The 27,600-nt window shown below is 40.7% G+C and overlaps 1 protein-coding gene across 2 annotated transcripts in view; it reads right to left on the bottom strand.

Annotated features, from left to right (window-relative positions):
* Positions 1-26,613, bottom strand: part of EPB41L4A (erythrocyte membrane protein band 4.1 like 4A) — a 133,613-nt gene extending 107,000 nt beyond the window's left edge. For both annotated transcript variants that reach the window (XM_052701008.1, XM_052701009.1), the window contains exon 1: positions 26,317-26,613. In XM_052701008.1, coding sequence (XP_052556968.1) covers positions 26,317-26,415 — 99 coding nt within the window. In that variant the 5' untranslated portion in view covers positions 26,416-26,613. The remainder of the gene's footprint in view (positions 1-26,316) is intronic.
* Positions 26,614-27,600: the final 987 nt, after the last annotated feature.

Below are 27,600 nucleotides of genomic sequence, written 5' to 3'. Positions count from 1 at the left end.
ACCATTAATTTCTCATACTCTTTTTCTGAATTCCACTGACTGAAGTTTGCAGTAAGAAAAAAATGATAAAGATCTTCTATAAATAATAAATGTTGGCACTTTTTTTCCTCTTCTCATCTATTTTATTAGGAACACTGCTATACTTTATCAATACCTGGGAAAATAAGAGTCATTTTACACCACCTATAGTGCCATATGAAAGCCTAAAAAAAAATGTATGATCAAAACAGTCAAAACAGCTATTTCTTCTGTAGCTAGAATAAGGTGATTCGTATTTGAAAATGCAGTAGAAACAAAAAAAAAAATAGTTAATTCATTTTTTAATACATTTCAAAGCATTTTTGAACTACAAACAGTAGAAGAAAACAAAATGCTACAACTAGGACAGTTTCGGAAGGAGAGTAGTAGTACACCGTGTCTATAGTCAAGTACTTCCACAAAAGTACCATTTTAATTCCCATTTACTGCTATTTATGGATATGAGCACTTCACAATAATACATTATCTTACCAATTCAAGGCAACAAGAGATGTTTTTTTCTATGAAAAACCTTTATCTTTTTTTGTGAGCAGAGCTTGTCTGGCTGCTAGCCAGGTGCCCACCCAACCGCTCTCTCACTCCCCCTTCTCAACAAGATGGGAGGAGGAAATAAGATTGTGGGTCAGGTAAGGATAGGGAGATCAGTCATCAACTGCTGTCATGGGTAAAACTTACTGCCAATTAAAAGTAGAGTAGTATGCTGAGAAATAAAAACAAACCTAAAGCCTGTTTCCTCAAACCTCCACCCTTTCACCCCAGGCTCAACTTCACACTTTCATCACTCCTCCACCTCCTCCTCACAGGCAGTGCAGGTAGGAGGGAATGGGGGCACAACTCTGTTGCTCCTCCTCTGCTCCGGTCCACTGTGGACATCTCCTGAGCTGCAGAGAGCTTCTGCTCTGTGTCTGGGCACCTCCTGCACTCCTCCTCCACCGACCTTGGTGCCTGCATGGCTGCATCTCTCTTCCCTGCCCCCACCACCACTGCCTTTCATTTGCCAGACAGCACTTCTGCCCTTTCTTAAACCCATCTCCCTGAAGCACACAGCCCTGGCAGCTGGGTTCAGCCATGCCCTGTGCTGAGGCCCTTGCAGTGACTGACACAGGGTAGCCCCTGGTCTCTTCCCACAGAGCCCACCATGGCAGCTCCTGGCTGACAGCACCTTGCCATGTAAACAAAGCACAGTTTTACAAACAGACAACAGAATATGGCACTGGGAGCATGACAGTACTGTCGAACAAAGATGTAATTGTGGGGAAAAGCTGCATTTGGAGGCTTGATAACATTGAGCTCTAGCACCAGAAATTTCCTATGTATCATTTCCTTCCCCAATATAATTAACTACAGTCATTGAAAACAAACAAATAAATAAATAATCAGCTATTTCCTTTGTATAAAATAAATGGGCATTATAATTGGTCTGTTTTTTTCCCACACATACTCAAAATTAGGAGATTGTTACAGTAGCAACACTGTGCTGGAGACCTCTAGCAATCATAACAAGGGCACCTACCTTATAGTAATACTATTATTAAAAAAACAATACCAGTAATTAAGTGGAATAAAAAATGGGATTAATTACACATCCCAGACCAGTTTTTAGCAGAGAACTGTCTTCCAGGGAGACAGTTGCAGGTAGGGTTTTGCAACAGTTTATCTACACCTGTAAAAAAATATAAAACAACACCAGTAAAATGTGTAGACCTCACAAATCAAGGGACAAATATTGAGGCATAACATATCTGCAAACAATCCAAGCAACTTGGTAAGATAGGCACTACTGAAAAGCACACAAAAAGGGCAGACCATCTGTAACAAGAAAATGATGTGAATTTTAAAAAAGTAAGGTTTGTGTCCTGGAAAGCTGCAGCTCTGAATGGAATTGGGCATCACCATTAATAAGTAATTGAATATAAGATCACAGTGATGAATTTATTAAGAGAGGATTAAAATAGACAAACAAACAGAAAAGTATCTAGATAGTATGTTGGTAATACTTCAGTACTGCTGAAGAAACATATCTAGCTCTTGCAATCATAATTCAAGAGGTAGTAAAAAATAGAAATCTTGTCATTTGGAAGCGACAAAAAAAAAAAGTGAAATATTCACTGTGTTGAAAAGTAACTAAAGTAGTCATTTATTTAACAGCTCCAAGTATCAACACAAGGAATACATCTGACAGATGACTATTTAGCAACAAAAGACAGAGCGAGATCAAATAAGCGAAAGAGATCAGTGCAAATTTACATTAAACAAAATTTTTCATTAAACAACAAAATTAACAGTGAAGATATCAAAAAAAAAAAAAGGAAGCCCTTCCTGCACTTCCAGCAGAGCATAACTGGCTGGCTATGAATACATTACAGGTATATACATTCCCAAGACTGGATATTAACACGTCTTTCCACTGCCATCCTCATTTTTCTGGCTAACAAATTTGCTGGCAGCAGCAAGAGGAAATTTCACAAACTCTTGTCCTGCTCACGGACATCAAAACTACACCAAACTGAACAACTTACTTCCTTCGAGAGCATTTTTGGGTATGTCATCCAGCCATGGATTTTATGCTCCAGGCATACCAAGATAGATGACTTTCACCATCCACCATTTCACCTATTTCTCATCACTTCCCTTGCATACAAGGTCCACCTCCTTCACAGTCTGTCACATTCCCGCATTCCTCTCCTACTTTTTCTCCCACTCTTTCCTCAGTCTCCACAGCATAGCAGAACCCACCATATGCCATTCTCCCACTCACTGCCCCTCACCAATCCATGCTCATTTCCCCCCTGCTGTGCTCAAAGTCTGAACATTCACTTCATGTTGTATTTGCTCATGGAAGCAGAAGCCATGCTAGGAAAAATGTGAGTAGAGTTGGCAGAGGAAAGGGGAAAAATACATACAACATGCTCTGATAAACATATCGTTAGCCAAAGCAGAACTCAGCTATTCTGTTTCTCCTGGAGTAAGCCCCATTTCACACACACGACCATGGACATCCTATATCACTACTCACTTCTAGTTCCCTGCTTCCTAGAAGAAGGGAGGTTTGTTTTTTTAAATTGTTGTTCTGTTGTGGTGTTGCTTTTTTTCCAGATTGACACAGTCTGTCAGGAAAGAGACAAGCAAGGAAACGAAACAAGCAAGGAAACAAGCAAGGAAACAAGCAAGGAAACAAGCAAGGAAACAAGCAAGGAAACAAGCAAGGAAACAAGCAAGGAAACAAGCAAGGAAACAAGCAAGGAAACAAGCAAGGAAACAAGCAAGGAAACAAGCAAGGAAACAAGCAAGGAAACAAGCAAGGAAACAAGCAAGGATTTTCTTCCTATGGCTATTGCCAGAAGAACTACTAAATTCCTCATATGAAATAAACAGAAGTAATCTTGGAACCGATCTTCTCTGATTTTATCCCGTCAGGCTTCTTTAGTTGTAGTTCCCTTACATTTCTGCATCCACATGCTACCAAAACCTGCAAATTGAATGTTCACTGATATCTTCATAACTGGGCATAACTATTCTGAGTTTTTGAAGTGTCCCACTTTGACTTACATGCATAAAGGTGTCAACTTGTCATGACTGGTCTGAGCTGCACCAAAAATGGATCATGGACACCTAAAAGGCACCCCTCAATTCATCTCTCACAAGGACAAGAAAGATCAAGTTTGAACAGATAAGGATCCAAGGGGGAAGGAGAATTTTGGAAAAAAATAAAATACCTGGTCTTTCAGGACAGATGGACGGGATTTGAAGGAATGTTTTCTGCAGTTACCAGAGCAGAGATGAAAGGCAGCCCTGGGGACGGTGGGGCTCCAGGCTGGGTGTGCTTAGTGCTGGCACTGTTACTACAAGAGATTTCTCAAACCCAGCTTGTCAAATGTGTATCATCAGCACAGGCAAGGAGCATCTTGTGCTGAGCCATGAGCAGAGGCACTATTTCTTTTCTAAAACAAACCGAACCATTAAGAAGAAAATGGATTTTGTTTCAAAAATCAATGAGAATAAATTGTACAAATGTTGACTGGATTTGAGAAAAGGGGGGAGCTCTTTTAATTGCTGTCAGCTCTAAGCTTCTTCCAAACAGCTCTGACCACTGCTATGCAACAAACTCTTCATCTTTCACCCCACAGATATGAAGAAGGACACACAGCTCACACAAATGCAGCATGCAGCTGAGCAGCCCTGGAAACTGCAGCCATGCTCCCAGCATCAGCTGTTTTTAACCAGCCTCACATATGGGTGACTACTTAAAGGCAGTATTTGGTAACAGTACTCCAATTCTGGAAAGACTAACACAAGGACTCCCTTTTTGTGCAATCTCTGTGGCAAAGTGAATGGGAAATTGACCTTGCAAAATTTCAGTTTTCTCTTGCTCAAATGTCAGACAGCAGAGACCAAAAGATCTGGAGGTGTATATAAAACAGTCACACACAAGGTCCTGCATACTGATAAGCAGTGTAACACACAGCAGCTGAGGGGCACTTTTAACGTAGTTGAAGAACAAATGGAAGATTCGGAAGATTTCAATCTTTGAGAATTTTTTCTTTCAATCTTTTTTTTATTCAAATATGAGAGAACAGAGATGTTAACTTGAAGGGTGGATGTTCCCGGAGCTACATCAGGAGGAAAAATACCACAGATGCACTACAGAGTAAGAGCAGAGAAAGAGATAGATGGAATGGTCCTTCTTTCTGCTCACCACAGACACTACCCATACAAACAAGCAGGCACCTTCGGGGTTCTACCTCCTCCTGCCTACCAGGAGTCATGGGGCAGCCCTAGTGCCTACCTTCTGGAAGCAGCACACAGCTTTGCACTTTTGCTGGAAGCTGTGAACACACTCACAGTGCCTCATCCCCTACCATCCTGTACAATGCTGTGAGATCTCTGCTGTGCAGTTGTTTATTCCGTAGAATGATCTGCTCATTCACAACTTTTGAGAAACACTCCATGCAACAAGAGCTTGCAAGCTATCAAGGCAAGGATACAAAAAGGCAAAACACATACACACACAACACCAAATAAAAACAGAAGAAAAATACAGAAGGTAAGAAGAGAGTGGGAATCAAACAGGAACAAAGCAGCAACCAACATGCCTTGCACAAGAGAAAGAGCCTGTCAGGCACCCATTTATTGTGCCACTTATTCATAGCTGGCTTTAAAAGCTTAGCTTTTACTTCCCCTTAGGAACAGCATGTAAGTCTAATTACAGAACACTCCCATTCAGGTGAAGTACACAACACAGGCTGGACTAGCTTTATATTCCCACCACACTAATTGCAGGGAGGTTGGAGATGCGTGATCCTTGAGGCCTCTCCCAACCCGGGCCACTCTGTGATTATGTGATAATTCAGAGTCTGCAAGGCAAGAATCCTGTGCCATCTCACAAATCTGTTTTCTCCACTGTTTGCTGCTGTTACACAGGCAGAAAGATTAGCTAGTCTAACATTCCACACACAGAATACAGAACAAAGTAATTTTTCAAAAGTGACCAGAATGAGAGGCTTTTCTGGCCGCTCCTGTTTGCCTAAGTAAAAGATGTCAGGAAAAAAAAAAAATCCCTGCTAGAGGGTTACCAACATATTGGTAACCAGCAGCATAACAAAGCCCTACGAAACAGATTCAGACTGCACTTTTAACACTGGCCAAGGCCATGTTCATTTGTGACACCGACAGAAGCATACCTAACTTTACCAAGCTAAGACCGGCTCCCTGCAGTCACGTCAAGACAGATTACTTCCATGGTGATGCTCCACAAAACTTATCGCAAGCCTGGAACTGTAACAGCAATATTTTCTTCACAAGCTCCAAAACTATGTGAAATCTAGATAATATCTATACACCCACTGATGAATACTACACTAATGTAAATCTTGGGAATATTCAGATTCCATCAAAAACTTCCCAGTCTGAGCTCAATTTTACTCACAGCATGCTCCCACACATAAATGAAGCATAAAAACACACCTGGGCTACTGAAACATCCACTGTAAGCACTGTTCATAAAACCAAAAAAAAATGAGCTCTCTGCTGTCAGGGAGATTTCATACTCCCTGCTATTAGGAGGGTTTTGTCACTGAGGTTAGCAGTTTTATCTCCACTGACCTGATTTCCCTGATAACTTTTTTTTCCTTGTCGTAGGCAGAAGTACATGGAAATGAATCTTAAGTTCAATACTACAAAGCTGGAGTTATCTGTACTATCCAATGCCAGAAAAGAGCCTGAGTAATTGCATTTTAAAACAGCCAGTAGAAAAGACGGAATCTGAAGAGTAATCACTGGAGAAAAACCAATGAAGAAAAAAAATCTATATAAACCATATACAAAGTATAAACAAACAACATAAGCCATACAGAAGTTCTATTCTGGGGCATTTATAAATTCCATAGCTTGTGTTTACCAACTGTATCACTAACAACAGAACAGCATTGCTGCAAATCCTGTCATTCTATTTTCCGAAAAAGACACAGGAAAATGTTCAACAACACATTAAAGATTTCAATGGCTGAAAATGCAACTTCATGCAGTTACACAATATTGTATTAAAATTTGCTTTTCGATTCAAATACTGTTGGTATATGTCCAGTTAGTCTGCTTACAAAGATGATTACTACATTAAGTAATCTTTATGGTATGTGTCTGTACACAATTGTGGCTAGATTAATCAAAAGGTCCCATAGAATATTTTGAAGCTTTTTCAACCTATTCTAATTCATCTGGGATTATGTGAACAGAGCTTTTAAAATTTCTACCCCAACACCATGCCCCTTTTCTTCAACATCTTTGTGGAGGTTATCAAAGGTCATCCTCAACTGCATGGAACCTGGAAACAGCCTTTTGAAATAGGTGGAAAAACATTCATTGACAAAAATTGAGCATCTACCTAGATCACTGAATATACATGGGAAAAAAAGGCTAAGAGCTCTCATGCATACAACAGAGAAACAGGTAATAAAGCCAGAAGGAACAGAAGGGATTTTGTGGTAATTTCCTTGGTTGCCACAGTGCTGAGTGCCACGCTTACCTAAAGCACATATAAAAATACTATTCAAGAAAACAGGGCCAGGCTCTTTTTGGCAGCGCCCAGCAACAAGACAAGGATCAACGAGCACAAACTGGAGTAGAGGAAGTTCCATACAAACACAAGGAAAACATACTTCACTGTGAGTGTGACAGCACTGGCACAGGTTGCCCAGAGAGGCTGTGCAGTCTCCTTTTGAGACATTCAAGACCCACCCGGACACTTTCCTATGTAAACTGCTGTAGGGAACCTTCTTTAGCAACGGGTGGGGCTAGATCATCTCCAATGATGACTTCCAATCTCTATGATTCTGTGACTCCAGTACTTCACATTTACAACATCTTTTGTAAGAAAAGATCCATGATATTGCATATTAGGAGGATTTTACATTTGTAAATTTCACTTCACTGTCGATTAACTCGTGAACATATTAAGAGCAACCTCAGCTCCTTTACAAGGGATTCAAAAACTTTTTTTTGGACTTTCAAGCAAAGTTACATGGCCCACAGAAGTCCAGCAGATTTTCACCACACTGCACACCTCAGCCACTCATCTCTCAAGAAACAGCTCTGACCTTTAAATTACTCTCATGTTATACACACACTGCACATTTATGTACAGTATATGCACACACACAAAATGCACATGCATCTGTTTATTTGTGCTCCACTATCTGTTTGTACTCCACTATTTACCCATCAATCTTAACACCTCTGCCTTGGGAGTATTGTTATTGTTATCAATAACTAGAATTGGACTTGTGGGACTGTAATTCCTCTAGATATAAAATGAGGGGGAAAAAATTAACTGATATAACTAAACTGACACCAGTAAGCCTAACCTTAACTACAAAATGCCAGCATGTTACTGGTACTACAGTGTAAACTGTAAGATAAACAATTTTAAACTGCTCACCATGCAAGCTTCTGAACTTGTCAGATCAAAGGAAGCAACATTAAAGAGACAGAGACACGCAATTCAGTAATTTTATGCATGACTGCAGAATATCTGTTTTGTATGAAAGCCCAGAGCATTCACAAACTGAAGAAATATGCATTTTATATTTTGTTCCTCCTACACAATCAAGTATACAGATTCAATATATTACCATTTAACACAATTATTTTACTACGCCAAAAAAAAACACACTGGCATAGTTTCCCCATGTTGGCATTATATTCTAATCCATACCAAGCTTACAGTTGAAAAGTAAGATTTTTGGGAAATAATGTAAAACAACTTCGTAAGCAAGTTGAATCAAATAGAAATGCTGTCAAAACTGTCATGTAGTGGGTTTGGCTTATGACTAATTGACTTTTTCAGATTGTGTATTCATTTTTTTTTTTTTGTTACATCACCACTGCATCTCCATCATGGAAAGGAAATGCTTACGCAAGGAATTTAACAGCGTCTTACTTCTGTTCAATTTCAGGGTAATACTTAAAGTGACTACCCAGTAAAACCAAACCAGTTACAAAACTCCACAAGTACTTTGCACAGATCTCATTCAGATGTTCAAAAATCCTGAGAACTTATTTCTACAATCAATACTTATATCATTTCGGATTTTCTGCTACATGCCTTAGAATATCATAGTTCAATATAATCTTAAACCAGCCCTGATTCTATGAACCAGACAGCTGATGACTTTTTCACTACTAGTTAATCTTCTGAACTGTAAAGTGAATTTTTTCCATTGCTGGCAACAGCCTTCTGCAACACAAAACTGGATTAAAGGAAAAGGTTAAGATGGGAAAAGAGAAGAAAACATACTTTGTTCTGCATTGGAATTAACATTCGGCAAAATAGTATTACATATTTTAATATGAATCTTGTACACTGATGAGTCCATTGGAAAGGCTGCAGAGAGCAATTGCCCGTGCACCAACACCTATCTTAGTACTAGTACAATGCATTGGAATAAGTTTATTTTTCTAAACTCTTACAATGGCACCTCAATTCCTACTATAATCTAAATATGACTGCATTAGTTGTACCATCAACAAAGCATCTCATCACAGGCATTCGTACCACAGACCCCCATAACACAGTCATTTTGAAGGGCAGGTAGGAAGAAAAGTAGATTCAACAGCATTTTTTTGAAGCACTTCTAATGCAGAGTAGAGAAAAAATAACAAAATCACATCAGTTGAACAAAGTATGACCTGAAAAAACTATTACATAATATATTGTGTAATTACTTACTGAATTTACTATTAATAACCATTCAGTTAAGTAAAACAGCATGACGAAAAAATCTTTTCAGCAACATGAACAATAAACTCACTCTTTATAAGTTAACCAAGGCAAAAAAAACATCTCTTTGGAATATGGTTCTTTTGCCTGCGTAACTAACATTTTTGCAAAGAATCCAGTCACAAAATATTTGCATTGCTGACTTACAAACTGAAGTGTTTCAACAGTTGTTTTTAAATAGAATAGGTACTTGAGAAAACACACAAGCTTCTGTGTGAAATCATAATGGCCATCCTTAAAATTGTAAGGCTTCAGATAGTAGCTCTCAGAGCCTTCATCATGAGGACGTGAAGGTGTTTAAAGGAGGTCAGCAGAAGTTCTGTTTTTCTCTGCATCCCAATTAGCTCGAAGCAGAAGCTTGCAGCAAGTTCCCTGCTAGGGACTCCCCATGTTGGTGGACCCCAGCAAGCTGCTTCTCAAGACATCCAGCTCCCACACATTCCTTCCCACAGATCCTTCTGAGGGTGGGGAGAGGGTGTGCCTTGGATAAGCCTTGTTCCAACCACAAGCAGGTGGCATATGGCTCCCTGTGAATCACAGCCAACTGGAGCACTTTAAAGCAGTCCTCAGGCTACCCTAGATAGGGCTAGGCCAAATCAGAAGTGAAGAAACATGCAGATATAATTAGGATAGAGATCAAAAAACACATTCACTCTTAATCAGAAACATTTCCCCTCTTAATTCAGTCAAGTATTAATAATTTTACAACGTCTTTGTTGTATACCTCCTCTCCTTTCCATCTATCCTGCCACAGATACAAATACTAGCAAGTTCAGGCAAGATGAGGCATGAACGGAAGGGAATATCATCTCTATCATGTCATTCATATTTCTACTGCACCCAGGATTTTTGGATCTGAAGAGGAGACAGATCAGAAGAGCCCGATTGCAATGCGCTAAGAAACATACTCTTTCCTTGGGGTACTCATCAGATAGGTAACACGAAGCAGGCTGTCCCTGAATACAAGCATCTCAGCAAGCCACTGTCTGTTCGGAGACAAAGACCAACATTTATTCTTCATTTCTATGGAAATTCAATTTAATTGAATTCAAACTGGAACAACAGTGAAAAATATTGATTCAACACCTTTTTCTGCTTTCTGTAACTCTGGATACCAATTGATAAAAAAGGTGGCTAACACTACTATTACGCTGCTAGAAGAAAAACAACTACTTGAAACCACAAAACTGGAGAATGCTGCAAATGCGAAAAAAGAGAACCACCTAATGAGAAGCTGTTACAAATGGAGTTTTTTCAAAGCCTGAGCCCAAACTACACACAGCTTCACCTGCACATGACACAAGTTCATTAACACAAACTTCCTGAACATAGAGGGCTCTTCCAGCAACCATGCATTTTCTAAAATATTTCTAAAATTCTTTGGGAGGTGCGTTCATAGCAACTTTTAGAAATGAGAATGGGCACTCAATGCAACAGTATCAGGGAGATGTTAAAAAAGCAGTACACAAAATCAAACTTAAAAACTAAGCCTGCAGAGAGAAATTGATCTCTGACAGAAGGCATTTACTTCATTTTTTACAAGGCAGAGGGTCAGGAAGTTGACAGAGCTAGTAATGAGGCTCATTTGTCCACTTTTAACTATGCTTCTGTATGTGAGCTTGTTCTCTTTTTCAGTCATCTTTGAGATCTTTGAGGTTAAATAAAACCACAGACTTTTGCTTGAAAACATGTTAAGTCTTCAAAATCCTCTTAGAACTTCTAAAAAAGAACTGTACAGTAGTAGGACTCACACCTGGTGTCATGGTTTCATGATTTTTTCTATTGGTATTCCACATCACAACATCGTGTAAAGCACTGGGAGTTAAAAGAGTCAATGCCCCACTTCCATGGACCACCTATTTTCTGAACACCTGGCTCTCAGAAGAGAATAACTGCATATCCCAGAGGACTTTGTGCTCAAGGGGAAGACAAAGCTGGCAAGTCACAGGACTCGCACTCTGTCACTGCCTGGCAGTGTGTGGCTGTGCTCCACAGCCATTTCTCCTTCAGTTTAGAGTAAGGCCTTCGGTTTTGGGCACTCTCTTTTTTGATTTTTTAGCCTCAATTCCAATTACAATGTATTTACTATATACATTATATTATGTTGTATTATATTTTGTTATCTTGCATTCCAATATCATACTTAGTAAAATTAACTTTTCTCCTCAGATTGTTGCCACTGTTCTGTGCTTGGGCACAGCTCCCATCTCCCCACTCTCCCCTTTTTCCCTTTCCCTTTCTGGGCTGGTGGGCTTGCAGGACTGCTGCCCCTGTCGTGCACACAGACTGATCTAGATAATTCAGTGACACCTTGGAAGATCAATTTTAATTAAAATATAAAGTACCACAGTACTTACTTGCCTTCAAATCACTTGCCTTGTCTGCTCTTCTATCATCGTCCTTAGTTACAGGGAAGAGGCCTGAGGAGACTTCCATAACACTGAATTTCCCTATGCTGGGGTTTGTAAAGAATACATCTAATAGTCCTTAGCTTCTCAAACTTAACTGTCAAAATAACAAGGAAAAAAAGCCCACATACAAGAAATAAATAGCTTCCCTTTCTGCAGTGCCAGGACACAATACAGACACTAGGACTAGACTGCTAGGAGGAAGAACTGCACACCTCTCAGTCACCAGCCATCTCAACACTTCAGCCAGCAGACCAATCTTAACAGTTTTCAGTCTCCCCATTATCTGACTAAGGATGCTATTTCACATCACATATTTTAGACTTCTCCTGGATCCCAGCCCTGCTCACTCTAAAACTGCCTTGGAACGCAGGATGGAATGCAGGATGTTTGCAAACAGCTCCAGGGATTTCCAACATAAGGCACAATGACAACACTACACATCTGAAAAGAGTGTTGTGGTTTGGAGGGAGAAGTTGCCAAAGCTTTTATAGAGTCACCAGATTAAATCTTCTCTGCCTGGGGACTCTCAGAAAAACAGGGCAGAACTATAACCCACAGAGGCAGCAGCTTAACAACACTGCTACTCTACCTCTCAAATAAGTGCACCCATACAGGGATATGCATATTTTGCATTACATTAGTATGACTATGGCAATGAAGAAGATCTAAATACAACTTAATACTCCACATAAGCACATCCTTCATCATCTTGGGTGGCAGGCAACTGTCAAGAGTACCAGCCCCAACCCAGGATCGAATCTGTCCAGCATTTTCTTGCTTCAGATCACCCAACATACTATAAAATAGCATGTTAGGTAAAGGATCAAATGTACTCTACGCACAGGCTTGCTGGAGTTAGGAAGAAATGAACGTATCTTAACTGAAAACAAAGTGACCCTGGCTAGATGTTAGGGAATGCTTTCTAACTGGAAGAGTAACAAAGGACTGCAGCTGAGCTCTTGGAAGGCTGCAGAAAGCTGCTCTTGGAAGGTTGGTAGAGGTTTTCAAGAACAGATCAGATGAGAAAAAAATACCGTAAAGAACAAACCACAAATCTGTAACATCTTCATCTAATGCAATTTATAAAAAATTGATCACACATCCTTTTCATCCAATTCCCTTCTACTGCTATTACTCAACAGAAGCAATCCTAGCCACTGAGAAATGATGATTTCAGCTTCAAGGAAAAAAAAATCTTGAAATCATAATGCTTGTTTTACCTTCATGCTCCCTCATACAAATATGCAGGCTTACTGGTTTTAAGAGTCAGCAGGGTTTGTGCTATTAAGTGCCTCACTGCAACCATGACAACAGAAAGTTTTAATTATTTCAAATGAGAGCAGGAAAGACATTCCAAGACTTTGTACTGAAGAAAACACCGAAGGGAAATTCAGTATAAGAATTCAACTGCAACACTGCAGATTTGAATGTTTCCAAACAACTCAAAACATCTTTAAAAAGATACTCATGTGAGCAGAACTACATTTATTACAAACTACATAGGCATGTGAAAAGTAATGAAACCATATTTACTTAGAAAACATTTGCAATTCCTGAATGTTGATAGCTACCACAGCTGACACTGGTAATCTTGATCATTCGGCCAGACTTTTAGGTAGAAACTTCTAAGAATGAGCAGAACTCAGAACTACTACACATCAGAGGTTTAGATACTATACTGAAGGTTTAGATACTATATTGAAGTACTTGATTTCAGACAGAGTAGCACCTGAATCAGACAATTTTCAGCTGCATATCACTACATAAATGACTCTGCAATAGTCAAACCTCCCTTCTGAAACACAGTTTTAATATGTTCATATGTGAAAAATTACAGTATTGCTTAGAGGCAACCATTTCTTTGTGTCAGTTCCTTAAAACTGTTAAATCCACATTTAATTATGTGGAATTGGGCTTTGTTCTTTTTTTTGGTGGTGACGGTGTGGTTTTGGCTTGTTTCTTGGGTTGTTCTTTTTCTGGGGGGGGAGGGGAGGCTGAAGGTTTGTTGGTTTTATAATATTAACAGCATAAAACCTGGTAACTTCTGTTTCTAGCACTGAATTAGAAAATGCCAACTCATTATGCTAAGACACTGCTTTCCAGTTTTAGCTCATGGATCTAACACTCATAAAACCAGGCATGGTAAAGAAATCTTTATGTAAGTGATAATATATGGATAGTTATTTTGTAACTGTTAATTCAGGTCTTAGGACAGATTCCCCGAATTATCTTAGTGCCAAACATAATCTTTAGAAATACCAGCTTTGGAAAGACACATTTGTCTAAACGCTTTTGAAAATAAACATCATGCCTCTCCTGCCTATGACTACATGATACAATAGACATCAACAGGATCTTCCTTACTACGGCCAAATCCTTTCAATTTCTTCTTTTTTTTAATGTATCATTTTTTTTGTTGTCTTGCCTTTTTTTTTTTTATTCCTTTGAATCCCTTGAAAGGAATGTCTGATTGGCTGAAGCCAGTGGGATGAGGTTCAACAAGACCAAATGCCGGGTCCTGCACTTTGGCCACAACAACCCCAGGCAAAGCTACAGGCTTGGGGTGGAGTGGCTGGAAGGCTGTGTAGAGGAAATGGATGTGGGGGTATTGACTGATGCTCAGCTGAACATGAGCCAGCTGTGTGCCCAGGTGGCCATGAAGGCCAATGGCATCCTGGCTTGCATCAGGAACAGTGCTGCCAGCAGGAACAGGGCAGTGATTGTCTGCTGTATTCAGCTCTGGTGAGGCCATATCTCAAGTGCTGTGTCCAGTTTTGGGCCCCTCACTGCAAGAAAGACATTGAGACCCTGGAACGTGTCCAGAGAAGGGCACTGAAACTGGTGAGGGGTCTGGAGCACAAGTCTTATGAGGAGCGGCTGAAGGAGCTGGGATTGTTCAGTCTGGAGAAGAGGAGGCTCAGGGGAGACCTCATTGCTCTCTATAACTACCTGAAGGGAGGTTGTAGGGTCAGCTCTTCACTTGTGTAACTAGTGATAGGGCTAGAGTAATCGCTTCAAGCTGCGCCAGGGAAGATCAGGCTGGATGTTAGGAAACACTACTTCTCTGAAAAAGTGGTCAGGCACTGGAATGGGCTGCCCAGGGAGGTGGTGGAGTCACCAACCCCGAAGGTGTTCAAGAAACGTTTGGACATTGTGATGAGGGACATGGTTTAGTGAGAACTATTGGTGCTACAAGCTACTTCTGCAGCTTTGTGCAGAAGATGCTTAAAATCTTCAGGCTCACCTGCAAACCTTCAAGCTGCTCCTGTAGTCACAGCGTATCTCCCTGCCAGCCCACTCCAGGGAGTCCGTCAAACTGGTATTTCTAACCTATTATCCTTCCCACTTAAGGAAAGCAAAAAATAGTTTGCTTCTGCACAGATTCTTTTCACAGCTTTTTACCTTCACAAATGTTCTGTAGTAAAAACAGAACATCCTTACCTAGAACTATGACATTCCTGCAGCAAGTAAATACAGATCAGTTCTTCACAATCCATCCATCCCACATGCTTATTATTTGGAGCGAATGCCTAGTGCTGTTTACCCACAAAATTTATGCTGTCAAAAGAACAACTCAAATCTAATCAGACGTCCTACAGCATAGAGATAATATTCCTTGAACTGACAGCATGCCCTCTTTTCTCCTTCATTTTAATCTGCAAACATGCTGTCATGACCAAAAATGATTCTAAAAAGAAAAAAAAAAAAAAACTCAGGTGCCAATGTGTACAGGAGGAAACAGCTGTATACTTGAACAACTACCTTCATGTATCAGGAATACTAAAGCATAAACTAATAGTCAATGTACTGTTTAATTAAATGTTTGGTCCCTTCTTCACGACAGAAAATGGCTAGCTCTTGAAAGAACACAAGACTTCCTTTGTGTACGCTTTGAACAATCTCTACTGCAACTTCTTGTAAACAGTTTGTCTGGTTCCCTACTCCAGTTTCAGACTTAGAAGAGCTAAGAAGAATCGTGCTTTTCCCTGCATCATGACCTTTTTTCCTCTTTGCAAGGCTGTGCTGTTTTGAAAGTGCCTATCAGCCAGATCAGGTTTCCTGCTCCTTGTAACTCTGCCCAGTAATGGTCTAAACTGACTTCAAATTGCAAGCACATCTGCATGCATGGTGAACCCACAGCACACACCTGCTTCTTACAAGCAATGTACTCCTTGCTAGCTACCGTACATGACAGCAGGCTTCCAGTTTGGCATGCTCTGATGAGGTCAAGAACATTATCTTGTTTTTTGTTCTCTCAGAAATCAATGTTTAAAATTCAACTGCTACAGTTCCAAGTTAATTTTCTTATCCCACATTCTTTCACTATGCACAAAATAAAACACAAATCAGAACAAACCTGAGAAACCACACAGTAAGTAGCAACCCATAAAGTACTTTTCCTTTCAGTAATGACACTGTGTCACTGCGGAAATTTATGTCAAGTGTAGTAAGATGAAGAACTAAATTCACCCTTAGCAAAGGCAAAAGAAACTCGCACCAAGTTCCACAGAATGAGATTAGCCAAATGGTGGATTTTATACAAACACACACAAAGAATAATCTCTGTTAAAGCAAGGAGGTGGACACTGCACACACTGATAGAACTTCAGAAGATAGTTGAGTACAGTAATGAATACTGGCCTGTACTTTTGTGACTTCTCAAGTGCATGCTTAAACATGCTCCAACAGTAGAGCAGGCATATTAAAAAAAATACATGTTTTGAATCATCAAGAGAAGGCACTTGGTAGGATAAAATAAAACTGAAGAAAATTCCACTTACCCTTTTGATTTAGGAGTTTCTCTAAGTGCATTATTTGCTTATGAAAAGTTCTGAATTAATTATTTTGTAGGGAGGTTTACCTATGGTGTCCTACTGCAAAGCCTCAATCCTGACCTACATAATTCTCATGAGCAATAAATAAAGATATTGAATATCTAAGAGGGCAAAAAAAAGACATCTAAAATGAAAAACTAGTTTCTGTTCATTTTCAATGAACTCATATGGTTTAATTTCCCCTAGTCAGGTCTTCCTCTCAGCAAAGTATGCCCAATCAGAAGCATGCCTTCCTGTGGGACTTACGCCTTCTTACAGAGCTTCTGCAAGCTTCTGCAAGGGGGGAAAAAAATGAGGTTATTACAATTCAAATTAATGCAAAGAAAAACAACAAAAGAAAAGAACATTTGCGATACTTCTCTCCTTTTGACATTATAGATTACAGCTCCTAAACATCCTCCTTTCACAAAGACCCCCCTCTAATTTCTATACAGACATACACACAATGTCAGAAAGATTTTTTTCTGACCCACCATGCTGACTTCTATTCACTTGTATTTGTTCAACAAAGTGGAGTTTGTAAATTAACATGACTTGCACTTCAGATCATCTTCAAGAAAAGTCTTCAGAAATCAGCTCACAAAAATTGCTTTCCCTGCAGAAAGCGGAAAAGACAAAAAGCAGCTCCACAATCATGGAATAAAGAGTCAGTCTTGAGAACAGCAAGCACAGCTTTCATGCTGTCAACAGTTGGACCTAAAACCTGAATGCCAAAGAAAGGACAAGGATGACTAAAAAAAAATTTAACTTTTAATGAAAAGGCAGAAAGTTTGTATGTCTCTTTCATGTGAATAATAATCTAACATCTTTGAACAAGATCTAACATGTTTTATTTTCAAGAGTCATAATTTATTGAGTCTGCCTGTAGAAAAATTGGGTCCAATTTGGCTCTGCTTGAAGTCAGTGCTGAAGCATGCTAAAACATCTTTTGCTTTCACTGTATTGAAACCAAATTCTCCATTTATTCTCAAATCAGAGAAAAGCTCTAGTAAGCTCACTATTGCTTTCACAAGATAAAGAAATGCTATTACCAGATCACTGCCCAAGGAAGAGTACTACCTTTTGCCAGAATACCCCACAAATAATGAATTACTGAAGGAATCAGAGGGCTGAGAGCATTTTCTTTGTAATAAATCTTCTCCACATCTATTTGGAGCACTGGGATAGGTGAAAATACAAACCTTGCTTTTGAAGGGGAAAAGGGCTTGCAAAGGTGATTTTAAGGAGTCTAGAGTTGTCAAGTGTTAACTCTGAAAACCAGAAGACTATTCATAGTAATACAGAATAATGCTGTATCTTTGAAAGATATCAGAAGCTTTTGTTTCTAAATATGATCCTACACATTCAAAGCACACACTGAAAAGTAAACTGAAGCATTCACGCAACTCAAATGTTGCACACAAAATGAAAAGGTCACGCTGGGACATTTTTATATAGAAAAAAAAGAATGGGAGGAAGAATATGACTGAAGAATCACTTAAAGCAGAAGCAAAACATTTGGTCTTTTGAATGCTAGGGCTTTATTCAATCCTTAAAAAAAATACTAAAAAACACCTTCAAGTCAACCCTGCCCAAAGCAGTTGATGCAAATGAAACCTAAAAAGCTGAGGGCAAGTCAGGACATCCAAGTACTTCTTCAAAAGGTTTCATAACAAGCTTTTGTAGCTTTCTCTCCTTCTTTCTCAGAGGAAACATCAATCTGGAAAAAGTGTTTTGCCAGTATAACCACACCATCAATTTGCATCTCCCCCTCATTTGCCCCAGGCGTTTGTCTCCTGACCACCACTACTGAACTAAGGCTACCTTTCCTCTCCCATAATCCATGCTAAAGCACCTTAATTTCCTGTAAACAAAGGTCTATGCATAGTTGTCAGGACTATTTGCTGTATGGTCCTCAATATAAACAGCCTAGTTGCAGTTCTTCCAGGCAGTCTTCCACATTACCTACCTTCACAGCACCTGATACATATCACTTTTTCCTCACTCTCACTGAAAATCAGAACTATGATGGCCAGAGACTTGGCTCTTTCTTTTATTCTGACATATAAAATGAATAAATCATTTATGCAAATGAAAGGCTGTCTCCCAGCATTACACAAACTTCAAATAAAACTCCAAGGGGAAGGTCTGAGCTACGTGCAACATGGTACAGATATGTCCATTGAGGACCATTGAGCCCACAATGCCTGGGGCTCCTTGTACTCCATCCATAATGTTGTCATCTCAGATAGAACAAGCATGGCCTCAGAAAACTTGAGAATCTAAAGGTTTCTCAACATGTATTAAAACTGAAAAAGCAGTTGTTGTCATAGAAGTGTTTTTCCTCCTTCTGGAATTCTGAGTAGTTACCTTCACCAATGCCTTGTAATCACACATCTTACACTAAAACACACTCACCCTTGCGGGTTCTCAGCATAGCCCCTTATAAAGACGGCTCTGCAATAAATGGAAAGTTATTCTGAGAAATACAGTTACGTGCTAAACAAGAACCAGGTCCAGTGCAGTGCAGTGCAGATTAACCTGCCTTAATCTGCAAGACAGTCAAATGCCTTTTGTTCTGCAAAGCACTAAAATGTGTGCTTACTCACATAAGTAATCATGCCACATTTTACCACTAATTACATGTCATTTTCTGTATTCAGAATATTTTTCATGCACTTAGAAATAAAAGATGCTCCTTTTCCCTTGCTAAAGGGTGTCCTGTCTCATATGGTGTACTGAAAGATGAATTATTTGGCCTAGTTCACATTTTCCTGAGAACACAGTAAAGATACCAAACTGCAGAGCCACTTATTACATCACATTCAACCACGTAGAGATGTTACCCACCCATCTGAAACTTTGTTAACTAGACCTAGACAAATAAAAAGCATTTTCTTGTCTGCAGTACAAAGAAGTATTTGTGGCCCTAACAAGTGTAAGGACTAAATTCGGACAAAAAGCAAACAAACAAAAAAACACAAACTACACAAAATATAGCCCACTTTCTCCTCCACATTAGTAATTATCCATGACTATAAAATAGTGAATTTATTCCATATTTTTAATATGTAAGTAGGAGTAGAGGTTAGTTTTCACAGACTATAATGGATCCCCCTCATTAAATAACACTAACAACAGTAGACTGCTGAGATGGTCTGCCACATCTATGCATCTCCATCACGTTGCACCAAGACAAGAACAGCAAAACTATCACCAGAGGCAAAGAGAAAGAAGGAACTGTTTAAAAGCAATCCTTCCAAAACTCTATGAGACTTTTAAGAAACAAACTTCAAAACAGCACCCTTTTTCTGTATATTGACAAGGCATTCCAGTCCCTAAAGATTTCTGTGAAGAATGACCCCTGTTTTACATTTTACTGTTCTTTTAAGTAACAGCAGCTTATACTGTCAATTCAGAGACATCACTGAGGTTTCTCATTTCCTGCTTTGGAAAGGACCTATTAGAATTATTAGATTGAAAAGTTTCTTCCCTTATCATCACATTTCTTTTCCTCTCTCGCTGATACTCCCAATTTTACTCAACTCCTAATTCTGTCCTTTCCATAGCCAGTGCTGTCCTTTCAGTCAAATAAACAATGCAAATCCGCTTGCTAGTGTGATGACATCTGCCTGTGGTCTGTATCCACCTTAGACTGGTCCTCCCTGGCCCTTTTTCTTACAGGTGAGCACTTGCCTCCCCAGGACTCACTGAGCGCAGTCAGCTCATAACTAGTGGCACAGCAGACAAAACAAGGTGCGGCTGCCTTACAGTGACACAAATCTCTAATATGACTATTTAAATTTTAGCTTTTAAAAAAATTAATAACCTCACAGTACTTATGGATGCAAACCAAAGAATACAACCTTCTCACAGAGATTAAAGGGCATGCTCCCACTTGGAATAATAGACAGGCTCCCCTCTGAAAAGCGCAACAGAACCAAAAGAGCCCAGCTCTCATTCTGCAATGTTTCTGTTGTCTTTCTACTTCTAAGTAATAGCATGTGGCAACCCCAGGCATGCCCCTTTGACCCCTGTGCCTGCAGGGTTCAACCACCACTAAGAAAGAATACAAAGGAAGAAGCGGGAACAAAAGCACGATCAACACAGAAATTACAATCTTGATTTTAAATTATGAAACTGAATTGATACACAGTAAGTACAAGATCTGAAATGTACTAAAATGCAGTCTACAAAAGTCTACTCAGATTTTGAAACATTACTTGACTGTAAAGATCTCACTTGTGATGAAAATACAGCAAATAAACCTGTAAGATCACTATCAAAAAAGGCAATTATTTTGAGGAAAATACTATTTGAAGAAAAACAAAAACAAAAAACAACGGAGGACAAGAAACAAGAAAGGAGACTAAAGCAGTAATCTGACATCTTTCTACCAAAAATATTAGTATCATTAATGGGGCAACATGATCAATATGTAACCGCTTACTTTTTCACACATTTTTAATAGCACCTTGGTAACATGTATTATACAGCATGAAATAACAACAACAATAAAAAACCCAGCAACTTATTAGTTAAATTATCTTTCTGAAGCATGATCCCAATTATTTAGTCTAAGAATTTCTTTGATATCAAGCGGTTCCAGCTCCCAGCAATTTTCTTTCCTGAGTGCAAGAGGAAGGGTAGCAATTCTGCAAGTAAATTCAGTTTGAGAACTGGACATAAAACGTAATATCAACAGATGGCATTTAACTACACTAAGTAGTCCAATACAAGAAATGCTAATTCCAGTTTACCAAAATCCAAAAGGAAGCTTAATAAGACCACCGCCTCACAAACTTCACATTTGCTCTGATTATATTATTTATATTAAAGAAATTATTACTCATTGAAACCAGTGAACAGACTCCTCTGACAATATTACTGCTCGAATCTCAGGGCGACTAAGAGGTAACTTCATTTAAAAGTCAATGGATTTCCTTCATGCTGTCATGCTGGTTTCATTAATTCAGTTAAATGCACCTAGGGAAAACAGTATCTCAGCGTTCATTTATTTTCTGGTTGCTCCCCAGAGTATTTTGCTGGTCCCATCTGCAAAGACCTCAGTAAAATTAGTAATCTACTTCATATATGTGATGAGTGATTTTTGAGAAGTGCTTAATAGCAAGGTATGTGAATCCTCTTGTTCCTTTCATTTCTTTTCAGTTGGAGCACTGGAACACCACACAATTCCACATGTGCCATCTTGCACACAGTGCACAATCACATTTCTTCATCCTTTTCTATATCCATAATAAAAAGATAAAAATTTAGAATCCTCCTCATGTGATGTGCTATGGAATACAAATAATTCACATTTTTTCTTAGAAATATTTTTGTAGCTTTTATTAGAAAACATCTTTAGTGATACCACATCTCTGAAGAAAATCATGTATTTATACACAGTTAGATCTTGTTTAGACTGTTTGTTTAGCTTCCCCGCTGACAAGCAAAATATGCACAACTGACAGAATCCTGCGGTTTTTATGAAGAAAAGAAATGATAAGGTTTCAAACAAGACTTGGAAAGAGTTTTTCTAAATATTGCTTCAATTTAAAAAGAACAAGATTTCAAAATTCTGTTCTTTAAATACTGTGATAACAAAGGTTTAACTTTTGTTAACTATCCTTTCCACAAGAATTCTGAACATTCCTCTACAACACACTGAACATCTAGAAGAGTCTGGATTGAAAACATCTCTCAATCCATTCAAACCAAGGCAAAGGAAAGAACAGCCACATGTAATGTGCTTGAGTTTTCATACTGCACTTTAACAGCACAAACCAAAATTTCTATAGGTCAAAAGCAGCTGCAATCTATCATTAAAAAGATTTTTAGGCTTTCTGAAACAGTGTACCTGCGTAAGGAAAAAAATTTATAACAGAAAGCATGTCTTTCATGCTTTTTGAAAGACACAGAAACATAACAGAAATTATTATCACTAAGAACATGTCCCGTATTCACATAGCTAATGACTGCCAATATGATTTTCAGTGCTGACTCTCAAGTTGAATCACTAGCAAACGATGAGATCTTCCTAGTTGCAGGGATCTATGCTCTGCTAGCATGTGTATTCACTAAGTGTTTATATCAGGAGAAATACGTATTTACTGGTGAACCCTAGAACTAAATTAGTTTATGCCAAAGGTACACCCACATTTTTTTGTGTGTTATAGTTTGCAAGCATGAACAATTTAAAGTGCTCAGATTTAAAAAGAAAGAGAGATCTCCAAGGGGGAGTGAAAAAAACCAGCTAATCTTTCTGCAAAAGGTTATTACAAGCATGAGTCACAGCAGAATTTTCAAGGCAGTACAGAGTTTCCTCGACACCCAATAATGCAAATGGTTCAATAAAACACAGCTTCAGTGACAATTACTCTTAATAGAGCCAATGTGTGTGACATACAAAATCCATCCATAGTCAGACATCGTATCAGAATACTACTGACACGGCCTGTAACTCCACCGAATAAAAAGTGCCTACCAGATGCCGCTTTGCATAAAGCTGCCTAACTTACTGTTCGATCTGTATGATGACAGGTTAAAATAATAGTACTGGAAAAGCAAAAAAAAAAAAAATTGTTTCAATTACCAAGTAATTCTTGTTAGTAATGAGTTTTATTAAAATCTCTTAACTAGTGTCATAAACACCACTGTTAGGGCTCCATACACGAGCCTGAACAGATGCCTCAATTTGCACCATATGCCTCCATCAGGCACACAGTACCAGAACACAGCAAATAGACTCTTTCAAATCCCAAACTGTCTGGACTAAAAAATGCCATTGCCTTTTTGTCTCAAAATACTTGCTCTCCCAAATACCTCCCTCAGACAATGGGCTACAGGGAAACAGAAACTGCTATGTAATATTTGATTTCCTGATTTTGTAGCTGTTATCAGCCTACTGTAAGCCTGACAGCTGGAGAACCAATTTGCACCTTTCCACACTTACCCTCACCTGACACCGCAAAGATATAAAGAGAGAACAGCAAGACAGCGTGGCCAGCAGTGAAAAAACATGGAAAACCATGAGGAGCAAAAGCCATTCAGAGCTGCAACATGGAAGAGATCACCTGAGCACTGCCAGGGGTGAGGCCCAGGCCTCAGGCTCCAGTGACCTTGTGCAAGGCTAGATGCTGGCCCACCTGCTGCAAGACCCTGGAGAGTTGCTTGATCTCCTTGCACCTCATCTTGCCCTGCCTGCGTACAAGAAAAGCAGACTTCTTTCCCTGAGGAGTCCTCAAAAATCCATAGAGGATGGCCAGCTCTGAGAGCCTTATTCTCCCACCAGCCCTGTGCAGTGTTTCAATCAAGTTCACACATAGTTGTTCTGTATCGAGAGTACATTAATAGAGTTCATAACTCAAAAAATGTTATATTTTGTTACATATAGTTGCTGTCAAATACATCAAGACAGATTTAAGTGTCAAGCAAATCAAGTAAAACATTTTTCAAACTTCCACAGTAAGTATCTGCTTCAAGCCTTTATTTCAGATTGACAAAAACAGCAATGTTGCTGAGAGCTCCTGGAGACAGACTTAGCCTGTCACCCTTCAAAGAAAACACCATTAAATCCACCAGGTATACATACAGACAGTACATTGCAAATACTTAGGGCAGAAGGATGGAATAGTGTCACTTTTATAACCACCTAAAAATTTCCTTTGTAATTGAGAACAATTTGCAAAATTTTACAAAAGCCGTAAGCTTCCTGGGTGACTATAAACCCCATTAAACATGTGAAAACAGAAGAAAGAAGGAAATCTTAGTTTTAGAATAAAATACATAAAAACACTCATAATCCATACCTGGTGCTGAAGCTGAAATACTGCAAAAACAGATTCACTAAGAATGCGTTTTTAGAGGTTTGTATGCCAACAAACAAAACATTCAGCAAAGTTATATAACTGGTTTATCTCTTGCTTAAAGCATCAAATTTGTCAGAATTTGTCAAATTGCAAGATCTTTTTTTCTATAAATTAATCATGCAACTTCAGTGGAAAATCACAGAAAAAAAGCAATTTAAAGTAGCATAAACCCTCTGGTTTCTGGTTCTACCCTCTGTTCTAAAGAGGACCAGAATCCAACTGAGGACTAACGTAGAAAAAGTGATGGCTGCTCTTCAGCTAGACATGCACTGCTCTTCACACACAGCTGTACAAACACAACAGAGAAATAACACAAAGGTAGAAACCACTGACGAGGTCAGAGAGCTGCACAGCTCCCTTCTGCTCATGGAACTGGAGCACCAGGGCTTGGTTTCACATTGTACAAATTAAATCTAAAAAAAATAAAAATAAAAAAAAATCTCTAACAAAAAGACTGCTAAATAAATAAATAAATAAATAAATTTTTCTTTCCCTGAAGTTCCCGAAGTTGTAATCCCTTGTGCTGACTGTACAATATTAGCCAACTATTACTTTTCTGTCAAACCCACAAACTGTTTCAGTTCACTCCACAAGCGCTCCATGGGAAAGGGAATTCAACAATTCAGTGAATGGGAATTCAACACTGGGAAGGCGCAGGTGGAAGGGATCAAATCTTCAGCATCACACCACAGCCAGGTCACAGCAACAAAGGCAGGAAACCACACCCTGATCTGAAACAAGACCATTCCCAGCACTTCAAGTCTCAGATTCTTAAAGCAGAGTTGTGCCTTTTTTAGACCCTTTCCTACATTTGGGACGATTTTGTCAGACACTGCACAGAACCACCACCTTTCAGGTCTTGGATTTGTGAAGCTAACTACAAGACTATTTCTGGACTTTTTTCTGCAGATTATTCCTCAAATATTCTTCCGTGACTGCACAGACAAGTTTTTCAGATGTGTCAAAGCTCACATCTGAAAGACCTTAGGTAGGTACTGAATTCCAGTATCATTGCAATTTGCTTATTCCTCTGCACTAAGCTTAGATTTTTGAGGTATCTGCAGGTTGTGGGTTCTGCAAAGCATGAAAGTTTTCTGTACACACAGAGCTGGTAATGCCAAAGATTATGGTTATATTTATACTGTTAATTACAGGCTCTCTGTTCCTCCTTTCCTTTCTTTTCAACCAGCTTACCGGTTGCTCCAGTAAACTTCAGTCACTGGAGCTGACACATACAGGCTACCCAAGCAAAAACTGTGTATTCTTTGAATTGTCTCATCCGTTTTCCAGAATCAAATTAGATGAACTGTTATTTTCTGTCATTTGTTTGATTTCCTGATTCAAGCTATTTTGCTAATATTTCCAAGACCTCGTGTTGTGCTTAAAGTGTCCAAGACGCACCATTTTGCTGTTTCCGGTCTTACCCAAACCCGACCAAGTCAAAGGCCTTCAGCAAAACCTCGGCTTCCACTCATTCTGCTGGGGCTCGGCAGCGCGAGGTGGAGAGCCGCAGCGCAAAGCCGCGCGATGGAGCCCGGCAGGACCGGCCCGGCGCCGGGCTGGGGAGCCATCAGCCACCGCCAAAGGGGGCTGCTGCTACCGGGGGCCAGGGAGGCACCGCCGGGAACGGGGGCTCAGGGGGGCTGCGCAGCGCACTCTTGTATTTCTTCTTCTCTGCGGCACGTACAGGAAAACACTCGCGTGGAGAATCCGGAGTGCTCCGCGCTGTCCGGCACCTGCTGACTGAAATCCTACAGCTTTCCAAGGCGCGCGTCTTCCCGGGCCACCCGTCCCTCACCAGACCACAACCAAAGCCACCCCATAATTTTTTTCGCCTCCCGCGAGATCCCTGGGACCCCTCCCGGCCGCACGACCAGGCGCGAGGCAGCGCCGCCGCCCGCCCTCACCTTGATGCCCTGCTGATGCGTGGTGAGGGTCAGCTTGGACTCGTCCAGGAACAAAACTTCGCAGTAGAATTCCTCCGGGACGGCGCAGAAGCAGCCCATGCCTGCTGGGCTCCGGGGGCCGATTAGGGCTGAGCCGCAGCCGGGCAGGGCCGCCTCGAGCTCCGCGCCCCGCCGCGTCTGCTGCAGGCCGGGGCCGCTATAGTTCAGCGCCCGGCCCCGCGGGACCGCCCGCCGCCGCGGCCATCCCCGCGGGAGCGCTCGGACGGGGCTGCGCGCAGCTCTCCGCCGAGAGGCAGACGCGGAGCTGCGGAGGAAGGAGTCGGGCACGGCCCTCGCTGTCACGGCGCTCCGCCGCCGCCCCGGGGAGGTGCCGAGCCGCCCACCCGCCCGTCCCCCTCCCCGTGCGCGCACGTTCCCTCGCTGCCTCTTTGTGCGGGTGGAGCGGCCGCCGAGGCAGCGCCGCGGCTTTTGCGCCCGCTGAGCCCGCTCTAACGGAGCCGCGGGCGGCCGGGTCCGGTGCGGAGGCCGCAGACGGCACCTGTCCGCCGAGCGCTGCCCCGCCGCTCGGCGCTGCTCGCGGAGCGTCCCCCCCCCCGGCTCTAGCCCAGAGCCAGAGCCGCCCTGCCCGCCGCCGCCCCGCCCGGCCGCGCCCCGCGCCGCGGCAGCAGTGACCCCTGCTGGGCCCGGGCAGGCCGGGCTCCTCGCGGGCGTCGCGTCGAGGATGATTGATGGGTTTTTTCCGCGTGTGGTGGCGGAGTGCTGGAGAAAACGGCGGCGGGGTCCTGGAAAGGATGGCTTTAAAGCCACGGCCAGAAGTGCCTTCTCGTGTAAATAGTGAACTTGCTGCAAATGCGTTTAAGAACTATCTGTCTTGTGAAAAAAAAACAGGATGTAAAAGAAGTTGCAAGTGCTTCTGTGTAATTCCTGGACCACTCAGTTGTCCACCTGTGTTTTATTGCTACCAGTGCTACCCATATTGTATGTTTTCTCCCCTTCAATCAGAGGTTAAGCCCCGCTCCCACAGGTGCCATGCATTTATCTCACTCTGCATGCGTGAGTTGTCCAGCTGCAGATCAGACGCATTTGCATGTGTACATTTAAGAATACATGTTAAGTGTTTTTCTTACGGTTGGCTTGCTCATATTGTGCAAGAGGAAGGCAGAAGGAGATTTTCCCCCTGGCAGAGCCTCATAGCCATTTGGTGTGTGGTGTAGAGAACACTTCTGCGTTTAAATGCTGCCCTAAATAGAAGCCTGTTTTCCCTTTCCCTTTTTCAGTGCAGGC

The sequence above is a fragment of the Tympanuchus pallidicinctus genome, unplaced genomic scaffold (assembly GCF_026119805.1).
Source record: "Tympanuchus pallidicinctus isolate F22 unplaced genomic scaffold, pur_lepc_1.0 scaffold4, whole genome shotgun sequence".
Taxonomy (NCBI): Eukaryota; Metazoa; Chordata; class Aves; order Galliformes; family Phasianidae; genus Tympanuchus; species Tympanuchus pallidicinctus.
The sequence above is the reverse complement of the archived record's forward strand: the minus strand, read 5'-3'. Positions and strand labels throughout refer to the sequence as shown.